General features: G+C 39.6%; 1 protein-coding gene and 1 long non-coding RNA gene across 4 annotated transcripts in view; one reads left to right on the top strand and one right to left on the bottom strand.

Annotated features, from left to right (window-relative positions):
* Window positions 1-16,585, top strand: part of LOC121393811 — a 36,359-nt gene extending 19,774 nt beyond the window's left edge. The window contains exon 4 of the long non-coding RNA XR_005961380.1: window positions 16,514-16,585. This is a non-coding gene — a long non-coding RNA (uncharacterized LOC121393811). The remainder of the gene's footprint in view (window positions 1-16,513) is intronic.
* The window catches only part of slc9a9.L (solute carrier family 9, subfamily A (NHE9, cation proton antiporter 9), member 9 L homeolog), a 344,517-nt gene that overhangs the window by 137,685 nt on the left and 183,742 nt on the right, over window positions 1-23,090 (bottom strand). For all 3 annotated transcript variants that reach the window (XM_018263826.2, XM_018263827.2, XM_041563391.1), the window contains 2 exons: window positions 13,207-13,320; window positions 5,130-5,241 (listed from right to left, as the gene is read on the bottom strand). In XM_018263826.2, coding sequence (XP_018119315.1) covers window positions 5,130-5,241; window positions 13,207-13,320 — 226 coding nt within the window. The remainder of the gene's footprint in view (window positions 1-5,129; window positions 5,242-13,206; window positions 13,321-23,090) is intronic.

Below are 23,090 nucleotides of genomic sequence, written 5' to 3' on the forward strand. Positions count from 1 at the left end.
GCGCAAGACCAGACTGTAAAGGATGACAGAGAAATGCAATGAAAATAGCAGATGACTCTAGTAGGTCATTGATAAAGACAAATTTCAACCTTTTAGAAGCCTTGAAAATAGCTGCCAGACAGCAATGCAGACAAATGAAACCCGGCTTTTCAAAGACAGATCTCAGCTCAGTTTGTGCAAGGTTCAGAAAAGCCATTCAAATAGATGCCTCTGTGACATTAAATATGAACAAGAATGATGACTGTAATAGCAAAAAACAGGCTGTGCATTTTATTACCGCTCACACAGCACAGAAACACATTCTATCTACCATATGGGTGAAATCATCTATTGAAAATGGCTTTTTTTTTTTTTTTTTTTTTTTTTATAAATAACGGTGTTGTATTAGCCATGTATACAAATGATTGCCATGTCACAAATGCTTTTATGTGCCATCATATCAAAGTTCTGTGGTAGACTCAGTCAATAGATCACAGATGTGACCCCATTTATCACATCACCATCCCATAACATGCAGTTTTATTTCCAAACTGTTGATTTGCAGAAAACACTAATTATCAAATAGTTATTGCCTTACAAAAAGTATTGTTTATCTTGTTCCTAATTTCTTTATTTTAATATTAATATACATGTTGTTTTTACACGTATACATAAACCTTGTTTGAATATTTTGATAATTTATTGATAACCGCCCATTTATATCTCGGTGTACCAGTTTTTAGAATTACATAACCTAGTTTGATTTTATCTATTGGATTATTGTGGTGTCATCTCATAATTGTTGTTATCATCTCATAATAAACGATTGAGAATGTGCATCATATACTATAACAGTACTTTATCAAACTGTCACATGGGTGAAAATAAGTGTGTTACCCCACAGTGCACAAGCAGGTCTGACAGGTTGTTATTTAGGTTGTGTGATATATCTGCCTTGGGGTTGAACATATTCTAGCTCTACCTCTGTTACATCTTTGCAAGAGTGTAGCAGAGAATTGCATAATGAGACTTGGAAACTGCAACAATCAGAGTGCAGAGTGCAAGATACTGTTTCTCAACATTAAGCTAGAAATGTAAGGCTTTTAATGCAAAGCTTAAACTAAGACAAAGTCCTGGAATCTATGATCTGAGTTAAAATACATGCAAGTAGAATAGTGTCAGTGTGTATTACTACTGTGTAATAAATAATATGAATAGCAATATAAAATATTGTTACTAGAGGAAGAATAATTGCAGCACCTTCTCTTAAAGGAGAACTAAACCCTAAAAATGAATATGGGTAAAAATGCCAAATTTTATACACTAAACTTATTGTACCAGCCTAAAGTTTCAGCTTCTCAATAGCAGCAATGATCCAGGACATCAAACTTGTCACAGGGGGTCACCATCTTGGAAAGTGTCTGTGACACTCACATGCTCAGTGGGCTCTGAGCAGCTGTTGAGAAGCTAAGCTTAGGGCTTGTCGCAAATAATCATTGAAATGTGTCTGTAATATAAGCTGATGCTACAGGGCTGATTATTAAATTTTGATGCTAATTGCACTGGTTTCTGTGCTGCCATGTAGTAATTATCTGTATTAGTTACTAATCAGCCTTATATTGTGACATTTCTATTCTATGTGTACTGTATATTGTGAGTGGGTCCCTAAGCTCAGTAAGTGACAGCGGCACTTGTGCAGTGAATCAGCTATTGGGGCATCTTTGGGGGCACAGATCTTTACTGCTACAGAAGCCCGAAACATAACGTACAACATTTCTACCCTACATCTTTAGTTAAGCTTTAGCTCTCCTTTAAAGTGGACCTGTCCCCCAAACACAAAAAGCTGTATAATAAAAAGTCCTTTTCAAATTAAACATGAAATCCCATTTAATTTTTTTCTGAAAGCATTCATAGCTGTTGTAAGCTCATTTAAAAATCTCATCTGTCAATCAAATATTGTCTGCCTCTCCTCTATGCCCTGGGCAAAGAGGCCGGGCAGACAATTACTTTCACTTTCCATTCAGCGCTTCCTAGATGTCACTGCTCTCCCCACATTCCCTTCACCATTTTAATTGTGTAACCAGTGCATGGGGATGGACATCGGGTCCCCCATTCTGGTGCACAAACAAAATTTTGTGCAAGGCTTGTCCTAATAACAGTGTGCACAAAATGGCTCCTGCCTGCTTGCTATACTTATGAATTCCCAGACTGCAGGAAACAAGATTCAAATAATTTATATAGTGTAATTAAAGAATGGTCCCCTTTAAAGGGAAAGTACCACCATACTGTACAAATTACTTTTGAAACTGTGTGCAGCAATTATACCACCAATCACCATCTGAATGTTTATCAAGCTATTTATTTATTTAGGTCATCACATACTATAGCTCTGTCTAAAATTACAGCATTAAAAAAAACAAACTCCTCTTTACAAAATTGGTGTTCGACTGCCACTTTTTACATGCATCTTTCTTTTACACAACAGCAGTAGAGACATAGAAGAATAACGCAATGGGGGTTTAAAGAAATAGTCTGTCCCTTGCAATGAATACTTTTGATGGTTAATCCTTTAACTTAAAGTCATTTATTCTGCAGCCCTACATTGCTTTATATTTATCACCATATGTGATTTATATTTTTCTTTACATAGCCACTCTTTTTTTTTTTACATTAGGGACTTCAACCATTGTTTCACATCTTAAAGGAACAGTAACACCAAAAAAGGAGTGACAATATAATGTACTTTTGCCCTGCACTGGTAAAATGGGTGTTTGCTTCAGAAAGACTACTATAATTGATATAAACAAGTTGTTGTGTAGCCATTCAAGCACATGATACACAATTATGATAACAGATAAGCTGTGTAGTATACAATGGGATTCTTCAGAACTTATCTGTTATCCACTGTGTATCCTGTGCCTTTTCTCCTATTTCAGCTTTGAATGGCTGCACAACAGCTTGTTTATATAAACTATAGTAGTATCAAATACACCAGTTTTACTAATGCTGCAGAGCAGTACATTATATTTTCATATATATGCAGAAAACAGATGGTAGCATAAGATGGAGTGTGAAAAACAAAGAAGTGGTGTGCATGGTCAGTGGTTATATAGGTAACACAATTTTTTTTTTAATTTTTAGAACATTAGGCAGGGTACGGGAAAAGGATTGGAAGGGTGGGTGCGGGCTATCTTTGCATCTGAACCACTACAAAGCTGCTACCTATTGTTTTTAGCCAGATTTTAATGTGAATCAAAGCCACATGCTTGTGAGTGCAATTTTATTTATTTATTAAAGGGTATTTTACGCTTCTGCACATGTTGCTCTTTATTGCCCACAAAGGAGATATGGGAAGTCGAGACTAGGGACGGAACAGCTATTTCTTGAGACGTGCTTTAACTCATTGCTGTCTGTGAGTATGATAGACAACTGGGAATACCACCGATCATAGTGTGGGTATTTAATATACCCCATCCTACTTCATCACCTTAAACTTCACGATTGCTGTGCTTATTTCACTTCTTATCACAGTTATAAAAATATCTGTGGGGTGCACTACATTGTTTAACACTAAACACGTGTTTGTTGTGATATATTAACCTAAAATACTACACTATATTACTTTTTTTCTGTTTTTCCCCCCTCAATAACTTCTTTGAGGTGCACAGCGACTCACGTTGTTTTTTCAAACAGTTACACCACCCTTCAACCTGTCTCTCAGCCTCTTTTTAAAACTAAACTCAGATCTTCCATCTTTGATAGTATTTAAATCAGTCAAGCCATTATAAGCTAGTGACCTATCCATGTCACCTATCCATGTCTCTTACAGGCTAAGCCTCCTGTGTGTGTCTGCAAGGATAAACATTTACTTAGATTGTAAGCTCTGTTGGCTGGACCTGTGTCTCTTACCATTCAATCTTTTGATTTAACTCTGTATATACTATATATATATATATATATATATATATATCTTACATGCACTGTTGCTATCCCTGTCTGTACTATTAATGCTATCTCTATAATAAGTATGCCAATATAAAATGAACATAAACAGATAATAATCTAGATGCTAGACACACTCTTAACAATACTAAACTGAAAAAAAACCCTGCTTTGTAGCTGCTGCCGAAACTTTGAAAATTAAAAAGGAGGAAAAGATAAAGTGTTACAATTAAAAAAGGCATGTAACTGCTGATATAATATTAGCACTATGTGCCTTTTAATTGAAGCAATTTGTTTCCCTTTGCTCCACTTTAAAGTTTGTTATTACCCAGTTCCAAGTTGGAACAATTGATTAATACCGGATCCCTATATCCTGTTATGAGCAAATGAATAGATATGTTTATTTATAATCCACATATTAAAAGGCACAGATTATAAAATGTTAGAAGGATAATAGGTATTATGTTCTGCAATATGTGCACTGATGTTAGTGCTAAAGTAGTATTTATGTATGAGTATATAGTCTAGTTTAAACATATATAACAGCCCATACATGATATAGTTTCCTATGCAGTTAAAATTTAGAACTGCTTATCTCTTCTATACTATGTTACGAGCGTATAAGATACAATAACATAATAATAAAAGTGCTGTGCACCACTGCAAGGAAAAAGGCACCCCAAACCCCACTGATATTTAGCAAAGCAGAAGATAGATTAGGGAAAAGACATCCTAGGAAAACAATGCAGCACCGTAACATAAGTATTTACCTATTTTGAAGCAGGATAGCAAATATAATACTTCAATATTTCAGTACCGGTATATTGGTTAGATTTTTCTGTCTGTAATGCATGTTGCACTTAAGTCATTTGGTAGAGCAACATATTCTTGTTTTAAAGTCTCATCCACAAAATCACTCCACAAACAAAAGAACAGAATCCAGAACAAATGATAATAAATTATATATTGAATAATATAGTCCTATTGTAAAATATAAGGATACCGTATCTAATATCCTCAGGTGGTACAGCAGGGGGTAAATCATTTATTATAATACAAAAGTGTGAGTGAGTCATGTGCTAAATGACATCACAAACACTGAGCAACTGGTGACATCACTAAGCACTGTTTATATAGCTATACAGTAATTTAAAGAATACACATGACTTATGTATTATAATAAAATATTGGAGAAACTTTATGCTTACCTGAAAACATCATTATGTGCTGAAAATTCCTTGGAATTTTTTTTCTTCTCCCCAAGTTCAAGAAGAAAGTAAGAGGATATATATTACATGCTCTTGCCACAAAAACAGATATCTGAACGCCTTGTGCTAAGGATATTTAGTTCACTGCAGAAATAACTAAGACTCGTGTGCTGTAAAGTGGACCACAATAATGAAGATAATTATACTTTGCAAATTACCGTACATATGTGTGAATTCAAGCTGAACAGCTGCATAAAGTATTGTTATTGTTTTGCAAGGTAAAATTCTCCCAACAATCTTACTTGTTATATAGTTACTTGGCCTACATCAGTGGAATTACAAAACGTAACTCCTAAATAAATTCCAAATTTCCTCGAAGACTTCAGTAAGTTACCTGGAAGTCATTTGCGTTTCTCAGCTAACTGCTCTATAAATGCTCTATAAATGCATAATGCTAATACATGTGGCACAGCTCCATGAAACACACATTACATTTGAATCAAATGGCAAAGAAGAGGCAGAATCTAGTGTAACAGTCATTTTGCAGGTTCAGTGTGAGGAATAGATTAGCAGAAAACGTGTACGAGAAGAAAAGCGGTTATTTTGAGAGTGGAAGAGAAATAATATGAAGTGCAGCTGTGGACTAAACCTGAACTATGTGGCCAAATACACAGGGAATCCTAAACAGAAAGCATTGCAATATATTATAATCCCAACTCGAATTCAAATTTGAAATTCAAGATTTATCAAAACCTTGACTCTGGGAACAATTTGAATTCCACTATTCGCCACCTAAAAACCTGCCGAGTTCATGTAGAAGTCAATGGCAGAGGTCTAGTGACCCATTTGAAGATGTTAATAGCCTTCCTGACATTCGAGTTTTTTTCAGAGAAAAAAATTTGATTTGAGTTTAGTCATATTCAATTCGAATTTGATTCGAGTTTTCAAGTCCGTAATATTCATTTGAGTTTTAGATGTTTAAATTTTTTCTTATATAACCTACCATTCGAATTTTGAGTACAGTAGAACCCCCATTTTACATTTTCCAAGGGGCCAGAAAAAAATGGTGCAAAATCCAGGAAAATATAAATCAGGGAAATGTATTATGCATAATATATAGGTGGGACCACAAAAAACAACAATATAAATGAGGGAAAACTTAAAATCAGGGGATGTAAAATGGGGGTTCTACTGTATATTTAAATTTATTACAGTAAAGAAAAAATAGACATGAATTTGAAATTCGACCTTTGATAAAGCTGCTAGGGATGTCGCGGACTGTTCGCCGGCGAACTTGTTCGCGCTCGCCGAATGTTCGCGAACGTCGCGCGACGTTCGCCATTTTGGGTTCGCCTTGCCTGGCGCTTTTTTTTGACCTCTCACCCCAGACCAGCAGATACATGGCAGCCAATCAGGAAGCTCTCCCTCCTGGACCACCCCCACACCCCCTGGACCACTCCCCTTCCATATATAAACTGAAGCCCTGCAGCGTTTTTTCATTCTGCCTGTGTGTGCTTGGAAGAGCTAGTGTAGGGAGAGAGCTGTTAGTGATTTCACTGATTTGAGGGACAGTTGATAGTAAGTTTGCTGGCTAGTAATCTACTTGATACTGCTCTGTATTGGAGGGACAGAAGTCTGCAGGGATTTGAGGGACATTTTAGGTTAGGTAGCTTTGCTGGCTAGTAATCTACCTTCTACTGCAGTGCTCTGTATGTAGCTGCCTGCTGTGGGCACTGATCTCTTCTGATCTCATCTGCTGACTGCTGTAATAACCCAATAGTCCTTGTAAGGACTGCTTTTATTTTCTTTTTTGTTTTTTTACTTTGCTAGTTGCTACTATAAGAGCCCAGTGCTATTAGTCTAGCAGTGTTGGGGAGTGGGACTGGTGTGCTACTGTGCTGCTCCTAGTAGTTCAGCAGCACCAACCCGAGAATTTTTTTTTTTTTTAATATACATATAATTTTTTTTTATTTTACTTATCTTACTGTTCTTTAACGTGTACAGTGCTGTTTGCTGTTCTTCATAGTAGTGCACCAATAGTAGTGCACTTGCAGGCATTATTTGCCCAGTGTGTTCTTCAAACAACGGCCATCTAGCTGTGTGAGCTTTTTCACATTCTGTCTAAATATCAATAATAATACCGTCTCCAGAAACACCACCTGAGTGACGTTTTTCAAGCAGCAATAATATATTCCGTATCCACTGCTGTAGTAGTGTATACGTTGACCTTGCAGGCATTGTTTCAATTTGTTTGCCCAGTGTGTTCTTCATTTTCAAACAACGGCCATCTAGCTGTGTGAGCTTGTTCACATTCTGTCTAAATATCAATAATAATACCGTCTCCAGAAACACCACCTGAGTGACGTTTTTCAAGCAGCAATAATATATTCCGTATCCACTGCTGTAGTAGTGTATACGTTGACCTTGCAGGCATTGTTTGCCCAGTGTGTTCTTCATTTTCAAACAACGGCCATCTAGCTGTGTGAGCTTTTTCACATTCTGTCTAAATATCAATAATAATACCGTCTCCAGAAACACCGCCTGAGTGACGTTTTTCAAGCAGCAATAATATATTCCGTATCCACTGCTGTAGTAGTGTATACGTTGACCTTGCAGGCATTGTTTCAATTTGTTTGCCCAGTGTGTTCTTCATTTTCAAACAACGGCCATCTAGCTGTGTGAGCTTTTTCACATTCTGTCTAAATATCAATAATAATACCGTCTCCAGAAACACCGCCTGAGTGACGTTTTTCAAGCAGCAATAATATATTCCGTATCCACTGCTGTAGTAGTGTATACGTTGACCTTGCAGGCATTGTTTCAATTTGTTTGCCCAGTGTGTTCTTCATTTTCAAACAACGGCCATCTAGCTGTGTGAGCTTTTTCACATTCTGTCTAAATATCAATAATAATACCGTCTCCAGAAACACCGCCTGAGTGACATTTTTCAAGCAGCAATAATATATTCCGTATCCACTGCTGTAGTAGTGTATACGTTGACCTTGTAGGCATTGTTTGCCCAGTGTGGTCTTCATTTTCAAACAACGGCCATCTAGCTGTGTGAGCTTGTTCACATTCTGTCTAAATATCAATAATAATACCGTCTCCAGAAACACCACCTGAGTTGTTGTTGTTGTTTTAAAAATAATGCCAGGCAAAGGCAGGCCGCCACGCAGAGGCACTAGGGGCCGTGCTGCTATGCTATCCTGTGGCCCTAGGAAATTGCCCAGTTTTAAAAAGGCAATGACCCTGAACTCCCAAAATGCTGAAGAGGTAGTTGACTGGCTTACACAGCACACCCCATCCTCTACCGTTTCTAACTTTACCACAACATCCTCATCCTCCACTGCTATGGCCACCCCACGTAACACTTCCTCCACCACCGGCGCCCCTTCTTCACTGGAGTCAGAGGAGTTATTTTCACATGAGTTTCTTGAACTGAGTGATGCGCAACCATTATTGGCAGAAGAAGATGAAGGAGATGAGGACGTTACACCAGATTTAATTCTGGCAGAGAACACAACAGAGATGGACATAATGAGTGATGAGGAGGTCCCCGCTGCTGCTTCCTTCTGTGAGCTGTCAGAAGAAATTGATGCATCTGAGGAGAATGATGATGAGGAGATTGATGTTTTGTGGGTGCCCAGTAGAAGAGAGCAAGAGGAGGATAGTTCAGATGGAGAGACGGAGAGTCAGAGAGGCAGGAGGAGAATAAGACTTGGAAGAAGCAGGGAGGACAGCTCGCAGGGAACAGTAGGGCAACAACATGTATCGGCACCTGTGGTCAGCCGGCCAACGCACCCGCCATTGCCGCCAACTTCTACTGTTACCGCCAGATTGCCAGCTTCAAAAAGGTCAGCAGTGTGGGATTTTTTTAATGTGTGTGCCTCTGACAAAAGCGTTGTAATTTGCAATGAGTGCAGTCAGAAACTGAGTCTTGGGAAGCCCAACAGCCACATAGGTACAACTTCTATGCGAAGGCACATGAACGGCAAGCACAAAGCACTTTGGGAGCAACACCTCAAAGGCAACAGGCAAACTAAAAGCCACCCTCCTTCTGGTCCAACATCTTACTGCTCTACCTCTGCTGTCCTTGACCCGTCTGAACCACCCTCCACTCCGCCTTCCACCTTGACCACCAGTTCCCATTCCCAGTCATCTGCCCCCAGCCAAGTTTCTGTGAGGGCCATGTTTGAGCGTAAGAAGACAATGTCTGCGAGTCACCCCCTTGCCCGGCGTCTGACAGCTGGCTTGTCTGCACTCTTAGCCCGCCAGCTTTTACCATACCAGCTGGTGGACTCTGAGGCCTTCCGCAAATTTGTAGCAATTGGGACACCGCAGTGGAAGGTACCCAGCCGCAATTTTTTTTCAAAAAAGGGAATACCACACCTGTACCACCATGTGCAGAGCCAAGTCACCGCATCTCTGTCACTTAGTGTTGGGCCAAAGGTCCATATGACTACTGATGCATGGTCCTCCAAGCATGGTCAGGGCAGGTATGTCACCTACACTGCCTACTGGGTGAACTTGGTAATGGCTGGGAAGCAGGGAATGTGTGGCTCAACAACGACAGTGGAGTTGGTGTCACCGCCACGGATTGCACGCGGTTCTGCCACCACCTCTACTCCTCCTTCGCTCTCTACCTCGTCTTCTTCCTCTTCTTCCTCCTCTGCTGCTGGGTCCTCCTCCTCCACACCTGTGCACCCCCAGCTCCCCCTAGGCTATTCGACGTGCCAGGTACGCCGTTGTCATGCTGTCTTGGGGATGACGTGCCTGGAAAGCAGAAACCATACCGGATCTGTACTCCTGTCATCTCTGCAGTCACAGGCCGATCGGTGGCTGACCCCACACCAACTGAAGATCGGAAAAGTGGTGTGTGACAATGGAAGCAATCTGTTGGCAGCACTGAGACTGGGCAATTTAACACATGCGCCCTGCATGGCACATGTTCTGAATTTAATAGTCCAACGTTTTGTCTCAAAGTACCCAGGATTCCAGGACGTTCTCAGGCAGTCCAGGAAGGTGTCGGCCCATTTCAGACGTTCCTATACAGCCATGGCACGCCTTGCTGACATTCAGCAGCGGTACAACATGCCAGTCAGGCGTTTGATTTGCGACAGCCAGACTCGCTGGAATTCAACGCTCCTCATGTTGGAACGTCTGCTGCAACAACAAAGAGCCGTCAACGAATACCTGTTTGAACTGGGTGGTAGGACTGGATCTGCAGAGCTGGGGATTTTTTTCCCCCGTTACTGGGTGCTTATGCGCGATGCCTGCAGGCTCATGCGCCCTTTTGAAGAGGTTACAAATATGGTCAGTCGCACCGAAGGCACCATCAGCGACCTAATACCCTTTGCTTTCTTCCTGGAGCATGCCGTGCGACGAGTGACAGATGAGGCTGTAAACCAGCGTGACGAGGAGCAGGAAGCGCACGATTTCTGGTCGGAATCACCAGAACGAACCCAGGCACCTGCTGCAACGCAGGGAGAGGTGTCAGAAGTGGAGTCAGAGGAGGAAGGTGGCTTTGTGGAGGAGGAGGACCAACAGGAGCAGGCTTCACAGGGGGCTAGTGGTGACCTTTTGGGGACCCCTGGTCTTGTACGTGGCTTGGGGGAGGAGACCGTGGATGATGCAGTCCTTGATAACGAGGAAGCGGAGATGGATACCTCTGCATCCAACCTTGTGAGAATGGGGTCTTTCATGCTGTCATGCCTGTTGAAGGACCCCCGTATCAAGAGGCTTAAGGAGAAGGACCTGTACTGGGTCGCGACTCTACTAGACCCTCGGTACAAGCATAAAGTGGCAGAAATGTTACCAACATACCACAAGTCTGAAAGGATGCTGCATTTACAAACCAGCCTGCAAAACATGTTGTACAATGCTTTTAAGGGTGATGTCACTTCAGGAACTCATCAACATTCCAGGGGCAGAGGTGCCAGTAATCCTGCCACGAGCGCACCTGCAAGGACAAAGCACTTTGGCCACTCTGTAACGTCAGACATGCAAATGTTTTTTTGTCCAAGGCAGCGCCAGAACCCTTCTGGATCCACCCTCAAAGAACGCCTCTACCGGCAGGTAGCGGACTACCTGGCATTAACTGCAGATATCGACACTCTGAGGAGCGATGAACCCCTGGACTACTGGGTGCGCAGGCTTGATCTGTGGCCAGAGCTGTCACAATTTGCCATGAACCTCTTGTCTTGCCCCGCCTCAAGTGTCCTCTCAGAAAGGACCTTCAGTGCAGCAGGAGGGATTGTAACTGAGAAGAGAACTCGCCTAGGTCACAAAAGTGTGGATTACCTGACCTTTATTAAAATGAATGAGGGGTGGATCTCGGAGGGTTACTGCACGCCGGAAGACTTGTTCTGAGTTTCTGACTCCCCATGCAGCTGTCCTTCTCTGCACGCCTCATGACTCCACACACAGCTGTCCTTTAGCGTCCTCCTCCCTCCACCACCGTTACAAACTAGGGTGCAAACCCTACTGGTTTAATTTGAATCCAGGTAAATCCTGAGTTTTTCTGGCCTCTGTGCTTCAGTGGCTGTGACAAAAAAAAAATGAATATTTTCAGCATTTATATGGCATATTTTTTCTGGCCTCTGTGCTGCAGTGGGTGCGACAAAAAAAAATGAATATTTTCAGCATTTATATGGCATATTTTTCCTGGCCTCTGTGCTGCAGTGGCTGCGACAAAAAAAAATTTATATTTTCAGCATTTATATGGCATATTTTTCCTGGCCTCTGTGCTGCAGTGGCTGCGACAAAAAAAAATTAATATTGTTTGCATTTATATGGCATATTTTTTCTGGCCTCTGTGCTGCAGTGGCTGCGACAAAAAAAATTAATATTTTCAGCATTTATATGGCATATTGTTTCTGGCCTTCTGGTTCAGTGGCTGCGACAAAAAAAACATAATTTTTCAGGAAAGTACACATGCCTAATTTTTCAGGGTTCTGCAACAGTGGCAAAATCGCATCTTTTATGGTCACCGCAGGGCGCAGGTGATCAATAAAGTAGACCAAAACTGGGCCCACACTGCAGAATCAGTGTTTTTTGGTTCACTTCACTGTACATTGAATTACCTCTGCCTGATCGTGCACGTGCGCACAAGCACGGTGACTGCTAAACACACCACTACAGAAATATTGCCACCAACAGGACGAACATCCTGGAGGTGACAAGCTCAACTAGTAATTAACAACTATCATTTGCTCACTTGACGGTATCATTCATTAAAGCTCTTTGCGTTTTTTTGCGTTGCAGTAAGCGCCGCGTTTCGTCTTTGCGTGTGAACAGGCTGTAACCTTTACACGACTTGATTGGCATGTAGACGCCGGACGTTTTAAAGCATTTTATTACACAGGTTTAGAAATGTAGTGTGATTTCTGCCCTTTACAGCACAAAACGGAGCGCTGTGTCAACAATGTATTTTTCCGATACATTTTTGCCTTTGATCCCCCTCTGGCATGCCACTGTCCAGGTCGTTGCACCCTTTAAACAACTTTAAAATCATTTTTCTGGCCAGAAATGTCTTTTCTAGCTTTTAAAATTCGCCTTCACATTGAAGTCTATGGGGTTCGCGACGTTCGCGAACCGTTCGCATTTTTGACGCAAGTTCGCGAATATGTTCGCTAACTTTTTTTCCGACGTTCGCTACATCCCTAAAAGCTGCCCATAAGTGTGAAATTAGAGTTCCCCACAATAAAATTCCACAATATTCCAACATTCACTCCTATATAAATTTTTATATTGAACGAGTAAACGCTCGTCATTTAGGGAGTCGTGAGCTCTAATCTCATACTTTGGTAAATCACCCCTAAAAGCCTCCAACATAAAGTGAGGTTGAGCTATAATAAATGCAAATATTGTGCATATTGAGGCCAACTGATGATGGCTATGCAATTTTAACAAATGGTTTTCGAACGCTGACATTGTACTGCTACATGGATTATAAACCAGATTAAATATTCAATTTAAATATTTGTCTCTTACCTGTTATATGCCTTTAAGCAGCATAAGTGATGATATAATAAATAGCAAGTACGTTCCTCACTGTACAGCTTTGGCAAAAGGATACAAATGCACCACAGATGAACAGCGCGTTGAACATATGGTTCTGGAATGTAAATAGTGCTAGTCCCATATAACAGAAGATGAAATTTTCTGCCAAAAAATTCATGAATTCAAAGAGCTGCAAAAGAGTAAACAGAAACCATTGTTGGACAGAAAGATACATTTTTCGAAAACCGTAATTTTTTTAACTGAACTGAATTTCCACTGCCTTGACTATGCCAACCATTCATGGGAAAGTAGGTGTGCTTGTATTCCAAATTCATAAATCAACCCTGCTCTCTATGAATAACGGACGAAGAGTGCAGCTTCAAAAAGTCAAAATAGATTCTGGACTATCAAGTTTGGTACACAGAGGCCCAAATTGCCCTCCGCATGCCTAATAAATAGTGACTGTCTATGGTACACTCGATGCCTACTGTCAGGATGTAACTGCCCCGTATGCTAAGTCTCATTTACTTATTGTGAGACATAGATCAGCCAGGAAACACAGAACAGAGGATTTTGGGCTTAGAGCTTTTAGTTATTTCACAGCATGAAATCATGAACATTTCTTTTTCACTCCGGGACAATAAAAGTGAATGCTTTGATGCATTAAAGCAGGGGTCCCCAACCTTTTTTACCTGTGAGCCACATTCAAATGTAAAAAGAGTTGGAGAGCAACACAAGCATAAAAAAGTCCCTTGGGGTGCAAAATAAGGGCTGTGATTGGCTATTTGGTAGCCCCTATGTGGACTGGTAGCCTACAGGAGTCTCTACTTGGCACTATACTCAGTTTTTATGCAACCAAAACTTGCTTTCAAGCTTGGAATTCAAAAATAATCACCTGCTTTAAGGACCCTGAGAGCAACAGCCAAGGGGTTGGAGAGCAACATGTTGCTCGCGAGCTACTGGTTGGGGATCACTGCATTAAAGGATTCAGGTAACACCTAAAAGTGATTTCTAATAAAAAGTTTGGAACTGATCTTTTTACTTTTAGGGTCAGGGCACACAGGCAGCTTCGGGGAGATTAGCCGCACAGCAACATCTTCTCTTCTTCGGAGCAGCTAATCTCCCCGAACTGCCTCCCCTGCGGCTAAAATGTAAATTGCCGGCAGGATGGCACTCGGAATGATTCGTTTTCCGAAGTCGTCCGCAGTTGCCTCACGAGGAAACTTTGGGTGACTTCGGAAAACGAATTGTGTCCAGTGCCATCCCGCCGGTGATTTACATTTTGATGCCTAAGGAACTTTCGATGCCTAAGGACCAGGGCACACAGGCAGATTCGGGGACATTAGTCCCCGGCAACAAATCTCATCTTCTTCAGGGCAACTTATCTATCCGAACTGCCTTCCCGCCGGCTAAAATGTAAATTGCCGGCAGGATGGCACGATTCGTTTTCCAAAGTCGTTCGCAGTCGCCTCACGAGGAAACTTTGGGCTACTTCGGGAAATGAATTGTGTCCAGTGCCATCCCGCCGGTGGTTTACATTTTGATGCCTAAGGACCTTTTGGTGGGCCACTCTTAAGGCAGTTTGGTACATCATGTACATATATTTTCTCTTTGATACATGTATTGTAAGGGGCAGATTTGTTAAAATGTTAAATTAAAGTTTACAGCAGAAACATTAACCCACTTTCTATTCATTCCTATAGGATTTTTAGAAGTGTTTTATCAATAGTGTTCACCATTTAATAAATGTGCTTTTTAAAAATCCCATAGGAATGAATTGAAAGTGGGTAAATGTTTCTGTGATAAACGCTAATCTCACCTTTTGATAAATCTGTCCCTCAGTGTTGGTACAACTAAACCTGTTAACATATCTCATGCTCCCTTCAAGCAGACTCTGAAGTCCGTTGCAGATCTACATACAGTAAGGGGCAGATTTTCATAGGGTCAAATATCAAGGGTTAATTAACCCTCGATATTCGACCATCGAAGTTAAATCCTTCGACTTCGAATATCGAAGTCGAAGGATTTAGCGCAAATAGTTCGATCGAATGAAAAATCGATCGATTCGAAGGATTTTAATTTTTCTACGACCTAAAAAAGCTACCAAAGCCTATGGGGACCTTCCCCATAGGCTAACATTGACTTCGGTAGCTTTTAGGTGGCAAATTAGGGGGTCAAAGTTTTTTCTTAAAGAGACAACACTTTGACTATCGAATGGTTGAATAGACGAACGATTTTTAGTTCGAATCTTTTGATTCGAAGTCGAAGGTCGAAGTAGCCCATTCAATGGTCCAAGTAGCCAAAAAAAACATTCGAAATTCAAAGTTTTTTTCCTCTATTCCTTCACTCGAGCTAAGTAAATGGGCCCCTTACTGTTTACAGTACAGGTATGGGATCCATTATTCACAAAGCTCAGAATTACAGGAAGACTAAATCCAAAAGAGTCCTTTTTTAATCAAATCATGTTTAAAAATTATTTCCTGTTTCTCTGTAATAATAAAACAGCACCTTTGTACTTGATCCAAACAAAATATATAATTAATCCTTATTCGTGGCAAAACAATCCTATTGGGTTTAATTAATGGTTCATTGATTTTCTAATAGATTCAAGGTATGAAGATCAAAATTACAATAAGATCCGTTATCCGGAAAACTCCAAGGGGCAAATTCACTAAAGGCAAAATGGACGTCGCTAGCGATAATTTGCCAGAAATCTCATCCGCAGGGACATTGTCAATTCACTAACAGGCGTAGAGGGCCATTTGCTAGCAAAAGGCGACTTTTCGCTCTGGCGAACGGCTGTTACTCCGCACATTTTTCTGAATGTTACCTTTCACCAGAGAAGTGGCCACTTCATGCATTTGCATCAACATTACTAATAAAGACGTCCATACGACTTTTAGGTACCCACCCTATTCAAATTAACCTAAGCGTAAGAGTGCTAGCGAAGTTTAGCTAGGCAGAAATGAACACTAGCGAAAATTCACTATGAAAAGCTCGCCCAGCCGAAGTAACAGCTAGCAAAATTTTGCCAGCGTTCATCTGATGAGACGCAACTTCGCATTTTAGTGAATTAGCATAGTGGTAACGAATTTGTGCCTGGCAAAGTGTCACGGAGTGTGGCGAAAAAGTTGCTGTGAAAATTCGCCCTTTACTGAATTTGCCCCCAAGTCTCTAGCATTCTGGATTGCAGGTCCCATATCTATATAATAAAAAAACTCTTTTTGACATTTAAAAGGAAATATACAGTAGCATGTGCTCTATGTGTATATGTTTTCCACGATATCATCTAGCTTTATTTGAATGTGTTTTAAAAACAATACGTTCTTAATTTAGCTTCTGTGTTTATGTATGTTTAATTCATATTGGTGTTTCTATGACAGGTATATGTGAACTAGTCTAATTCACAGCCTTATAGAAGTACCTGGAGACATCTGAGAAGTTCATGGAGATAGGTAAGTTGGAGGGAAGCAGTTTTCGTAGTGTGGGTGGTATTGTTGGGAAGGGGAGGTCAATTGCAAGGGCCCTGTGTTTCTTAAAGGAGAAGGAAAGGTTAAAACTAAGTAAGCCTTATCAGAAAGGTCCATCTAAATATACCAGTAAACCCCAAAAGTAATGTTGCTCTGAGTCCTCTGTCAAAAGAAACACTGCATTTCTTTCCTTCTATTGTGTACACATGGGCTTCAGTATCAGACTTCCTGCCTTCAGCTTAAACCTCATTGCCCTGGGCAAGAGCATGCTCAGTTTGCTCCTCTCCCCCCCCCTCCCTTCTCTACTGTAATCTGAGCCCAGAGCAGGGAGAGACTCAGGAAGGAAGTGATGTCACACCACATTAATACTGCAGCTCCTATTCTAAACAAACAGAGAGTTTCTAGAGCTTTTTACTCAGGTATGGTAAAATATTCTACAGAATAAATATAGCATTCTAGCTTGCACTATTGTGGCTAATCTATTGGCAATAAAATACCTCAGTAGCTTTCCTTCTCCTTTAAAACAAACAAACAAAACATTTATTTGTCCTTTTAAGCAATTTGTGCTAAAGGGAAACACAAACAGAGCCTAGATAGCTTGGGAATTATTCAGGTGCTTCCAGGCGTCATAAAGACACCCATAATGTAATAAACATGCATAAAATAAGTATACACAGATGCTAAACTGACAATTTCTTCTTATTAAAATGCATGTAATTACATATAAAGGGCGATGTGACAATCAGCATGTGATAGATTCATTTGGTAAAACTGAAAATGATTGTTGTTGTGCACTGCAGAGGTAATTTAGTCAAGGAAAAACACTGAACGCATTTTACAGCAATAAAGGGTACATTATCAGATCATTTGACCAGGAAATAAAACATTGGGGCACATTTACTAATGGTGGAATATCAAGGGTTAATTAACCCTCGATATTCAACCCTCGAAGTTAAATCCTTCGACTTCGAATATCGAAGTCGAAGGAGTTAGCGCTATTCGTTTAATTGAACGATTAAATCCATTGGTCGAACGATTTTCTTTAGATCAAAAAAAGCTAGGAAAGCCTATGGGGACCTTCCCCATAGGCTAACTTTAATGCTCAGTAGGTTTTAGGTGGCGAAGTAGGTGGTCGAAGTTTTTTTAAAAGAGACAGTACTTTGACTATCAAATGGTCGAATAGTCGAACGATTTTTAGTTCGAATTGTTCGATTCGAAGTCAAAGTAGCCAATTCGATGGTCGAAGTAGCCAAAAAAAACATCCGAAATTCAATGTATTTTTTATTCTAATCCTTCACTCGAACTTAGTAAATGTGCCCCATTGACACTGTTCCCTATCTGTGGTATCTACTAAGAATAGTCAGCTCCCATTTGTATTCAGGATTCAGGGGGTTCGGCCGAATCCAAAAAAGTGGATTCCATGCATCCCTAGAAATTATGGAAAGATCCATTATCCAGATCCTGGTCCTAAGCATTCTGGATAACAGATCCCATACCTGTATATATAAAATTCTAAATAGTAGGCAAAGACAGTGTTATGCTAGATATAAACAAAATGTTGAATTTCTGGTGTCAATATCCCTTTAATAAACATCATTTGTACAACCATTTAGCGCTAAAATGTAAATCTGAAATCTGATCTAGTTCTCATATATTATTATATTTCAACATAGCCTTCATCCTAATACCCTGACACAACAGATGGATCAATGCCTTATCTATAATTATTGTAAACATTCCCTTTATTTCTCTGTACACAAGTACATCTATATTCTTATTAGCCGCTTTGTGTTATACAAACAAATACATAACTGCATATTATTGCTGAGGAAGAATAATCTATTCCCATTCTCAGATAGGGTTTCAGCTTGCCAGGTACTTTTTTTTTCGATTACCCACTGCCAACTATTATGTTTCACATTACTCAGTAGGTAATACAGTGCATTTGCTGTTTAATTATAGTCCTCAAAACCCCCCTATTACTGTGAGGATAACTGACTTATTCTTGCCACCCCTTCATTGTGCATTGAACTCTCTACAAACAAATACACTGTATTCACTATGTTGAAATATCTGTAAAACAAAAACCAAAAAAAAAAAAAAAGGGTGCTGGAAAACAATGAGCAAAGTCATTGATTGTTTGTCCTAGCAGCTAACCATAATTAGGTATTGCTTTGTTTGATTATGTATTACAGGGAATAGGGGATTGTTTTATTTTGATCAACTTTAGAAAAAAATCAAACAAGTAAACAGAAACACAATTTTGTCTCTAGGAACATTTGCAAATAACGAAATGAGATAAAACAAATGACAAATTCATGACCCAGGACTATTTAAACATTCGTTCTCTAAACCAACAAATAGAATGTATGACAGTAGAATTTGGAATGATATTAGGAATGGAATTGTTAAATATCATAAAACAGAGCACAAACCTCAACAACAGAATTTTTCACATTTCTGGGGGTTTTAGGGCTGAACTCCATGGCTGTACACTGCATTTTCATCCGTTCCATTCTCTTCTGCACATCCGACACGTCACATGCTTGTCATCGCATGGCGACGTGTCGGACAAGAGCGCACCATGGAGTTCAGCCCTTAGGGTCAGGTTTTATGTGTTATTACAGTTTTGCTATTGAAGGTGAATTGCCCTTTAAGCTGCAAGTCACAGTTTCCCCAATAGACCTGTTTATCTTACATTGTTACAATTATTTCTTGCTTACCTTTAATCGTTATAAAAGTATCTAAGTGCACTTGACACATATTCTGGGCTCTCTGCCAAAAGCCAATTAAGTTTTCGAAACTTTGTATCTTTTTCTGGCTGTTCAGTGCAGGAGATCAAAGAGAAAAAGTCGGTACATTTCACTAAAAATCCGGGACTGCGGGTTGAGCTGTCAAAATCGGGACTGTCCCGAGAAAAACAGGACAGTTGGGAAGTATGCAAGAATACATATGACCACTTAGCGCAACTGTCACTCAAGATCAGCGGATAGGCCCAAACTAGAACTTCAAGAAACCTCTATTGTACAGTAACCTATCCTTTTACATTTAATCAATTTTCAATAACAATCCCTTTTCTCCAATGGTCATGCACTTTAATGGTTAAACCACTACAAAAATATTACATAGGAAAACCTGGAGGCGCGGCTACTGTAGTTCACATGTGACAAACCTAAGCCTTTTTAAAATGTGAGATAAAAAGTGGAACAAAGCCAATTCCTCCTAATGAGTTATTGCACACATGTAAGTCCTCCATGTCTAACCAAGCAGTCTCTGTCAACCCTAAGTAGTTAGACTGCCAGAGCGGAGGTCAGGCGAAATATGCAAAAGCAGGCATTTTCAGGCTGACCTCTGCTCCACTGCCTGTGACTGCATGCAACAGAAGTAATTCAAATAACTGGAGATGGGGCACGGAGAGACGTCTGCCCTTGGCCTTACCTTCATGGTTTCTTTCAAATATCACAACTGTCAATGCTATCACTACCTCTCTGAATTTTGGTTAGCCAAGAGCATTCCTCACAAACTTTACTGTAAACGGCCAGGAGAACTGACCTCTTAACCAAGTCCAGCATACTGCTCACACAAGAAGATTCCATTGATGATTGGAACAAAGTTCTCCTTGCATGTCGACTTCCCATTTCACTCAACAGAACCTGTCCTAATAAAACTGGATGAAGCATGAGCAACTTCATTGACCTGACTTAGAAGGTCGCTAGCTGTGAAATTAACATTAATATGCATATGCTTCAGCACTGTCAACAACAGATAGGAATATGAAGTTATTTTTGTATTATTATTATCACTACAGAAAAAAGCCCTGGTCCAGTAGCAAATTAATTAAGATGATTAAATCCAGCCCAAAAGTCATAGAATTTGTTAGTTTAAAAGTGAACTGCTTTGTTAGTGGTTGCATTAATTTAACATTCCACTATGGTGTGATAAATCAAAGCAGAACATCATCTCCAGATGATCCAGTGCTACATGACGTGTACTTTCAAAACGAGATCTGATTGCAAGCCCACCAGTACAAATTGGCCATCCATGTTCAGTTTTAGTTGTCACATAGCAAACTATTCATGTGAGCATCTGTCTTATTATAACCCGGCAAATTATGATTGCGGTTGATTATAACAAGAACACTCCCATTCACAGATGAAGTATATTCATGCCATTTAGAGCTGAAATTTAGCTTTCTACTTTTTCTTAATCTAACCCTTTAAAGGGAGCTATCGCGAACATTTAATATAAGATTCATCATACCGAAATAAGAAACTTTCTAAATACAAACCATTAAAAATTCTGTACCGTTTCTGAAATAATCAAGTTTATCTTTACTATTCCTCTCTCAGCATCTGTGTCTCCTCATTCTATCTTCATTCAGGAGTTGGGTGTCAGATGAATGATCCAATATATCTTATAGGGGGCTCCTTTTGCCTAGAAGATGTATTAGAACTCACTCTATTAAAATCACCAGGCATCATGGCTATCTACATGCAGACATTGTGCAAAAGACAGTTATTTTGTTAGATTTTGTTTGTACTGGAATCAGTCATTTGAGTGAGCTCTAATACATCTGCTAGGAAAGGAGCCCCCCATAAGATATATTGCATTCATCTGACACCCAACTGCTGCATAAAGACAGAATGAAGATAAACAGATGCTGAGAGAGGAATAGTGAATATAAACTTGATTATTTCAGAAACAATGCAAAATGTTTCATTGATTGTATTTAGAAAGTTTCTTACTTCAGTATGAGGAAGCTTATATTACATTTTCATTTTTACAATAGTTCCCCTTTAACATGAATATGAACAGATTCTGCACTGTGTAGAGAAAACTCTCTGCTAAAATCTGTAGAAAATCGCATTTGCTGCAAAGGCTCCAGACATCAGTGAAACCAACCCTGTGAGTATGCCTATACCAGTCCCTTCTAGATAAGCAACAATACCTTGGAGCAGATGGCCTGCAAAGACAAAAGAAAGAGGGTTTTTGTATGGATATAAAATTGAAACATGCAACTTACAGCACTTAGCTAAAAAACTGATAGCATCCCTTTAAACAATCGTTTAGGCAACCTGATATCATGGCATCATGGCAGTCTAAATTCACAGCAAACATTGCTATATATATTTGATATCAATAGTACAATGGTAATTGTTTAAAGCACTGAATAGAGAGCTTAATAGAAAGGAAAGAATAATGTATTCCTCCCAACTATCATGGAGCAGTGCACCAACATCTCCTGATATTCAGGGTCAGAGACAAGAACTGAATGGTATTTCAGTTGGGGTTTCACTACGCAGGCTTGAGTGTGTGCATCTTTTACTAATAGTGACTTTGCAAAGCTTTTAGCAAGGAGCAGCATGTGTTTTGGCTATAAATTTAAAGAAGAAAAAAGCTTATCTGAAAAGGCAATAAAAACACCCACAATCTGACCAGGTAATTGAACATGTATGACACTAGCAGTCTGTAGAGTCAAGATTATCCAAGAGCCATAAAAATTTAAATAAAATAAGTGATTGATAAAAGGCACTCCTGGTATTCTTAGTATTTCAAATTATTTAGAATTTCACTATATTTTGCAGTATGTTCAAGTGTCAAATATTAATGTCCAGATATTACAAGTAGGCTTGGGCGAATTTGACCCATTTAGTTTCGGCAAAAATTCGGTGTCTGTGAAATGTCGCCAACGCCCATTATAGTCTATGGCCATCAAAAATTTTTTGACACACAGTGATTTTTTTTTGATGTGCGTCATTTTTTTTGACGCACAACGCCATCCAAGTCTATGGGCGTCATTTCCATGACAAAACAAGGTGAAAAAATTCACCCATCCCTAATTACAAGGTCTATTTGTATATATGTGGAGTAATATGGAGCAATATATATATATATATATATATATATATATATATATATATATATATATATATATATATATATATATATATATATATATATATATGGGATTATATAATTAATCCTTATTGGAGGCAAAAGAGCCTATCAGGTTTATTTAATGTTTACATGATTTTCTAGTAGACTTAGGAGGACATGTAATAAAATTCGCGAAGAGAACAAATTTGCAAATAAAAATTTGCATGTCGCAATATAATATTCTTCATTTGGCTTTTATTGCATTGCGAATCTTAATTGCACATTGCGAACCTTTAACACCTGCTTCAAGGTAACGTAAACGTTTGAAGCAAATGTAACAACTATAAAATTTTCAATCACTATCCTACTGTCGTGTGATTGTCAAAGTGTTTGCAAAGGCAAAATTGTTCACTTTGCGAACATTTATTTGCATTGCCAACGAATTGTAAATGATTTTTGTGTTAATGACCAATATTACATTCCCCCTTAGGGTTGGGGCAGACAGGCAGATTCGGGTAGATTCAGTCACCTGGCAACTAATCGCCTCTTCTGCGGGGAGACAGTCTCCCAGAACTGCCTTCCGTCTGCTCGAATGAAGAATCGCCTGCGCTAA

The sequence above is a fragment of the Xenopus laevis genome, chromosome 5L (assembly GCF_017654675.1).
Source record: "Xenopus laevis strain J_2021 chromosome 5L, Xenopus_laevis_v10.1, whole genome shotgun sequence".
NCBI lineage: Eukaryota > Metazoa > Chordata > Amphibia > Anura > Pipidae > Xenopus > Xenopus laevis.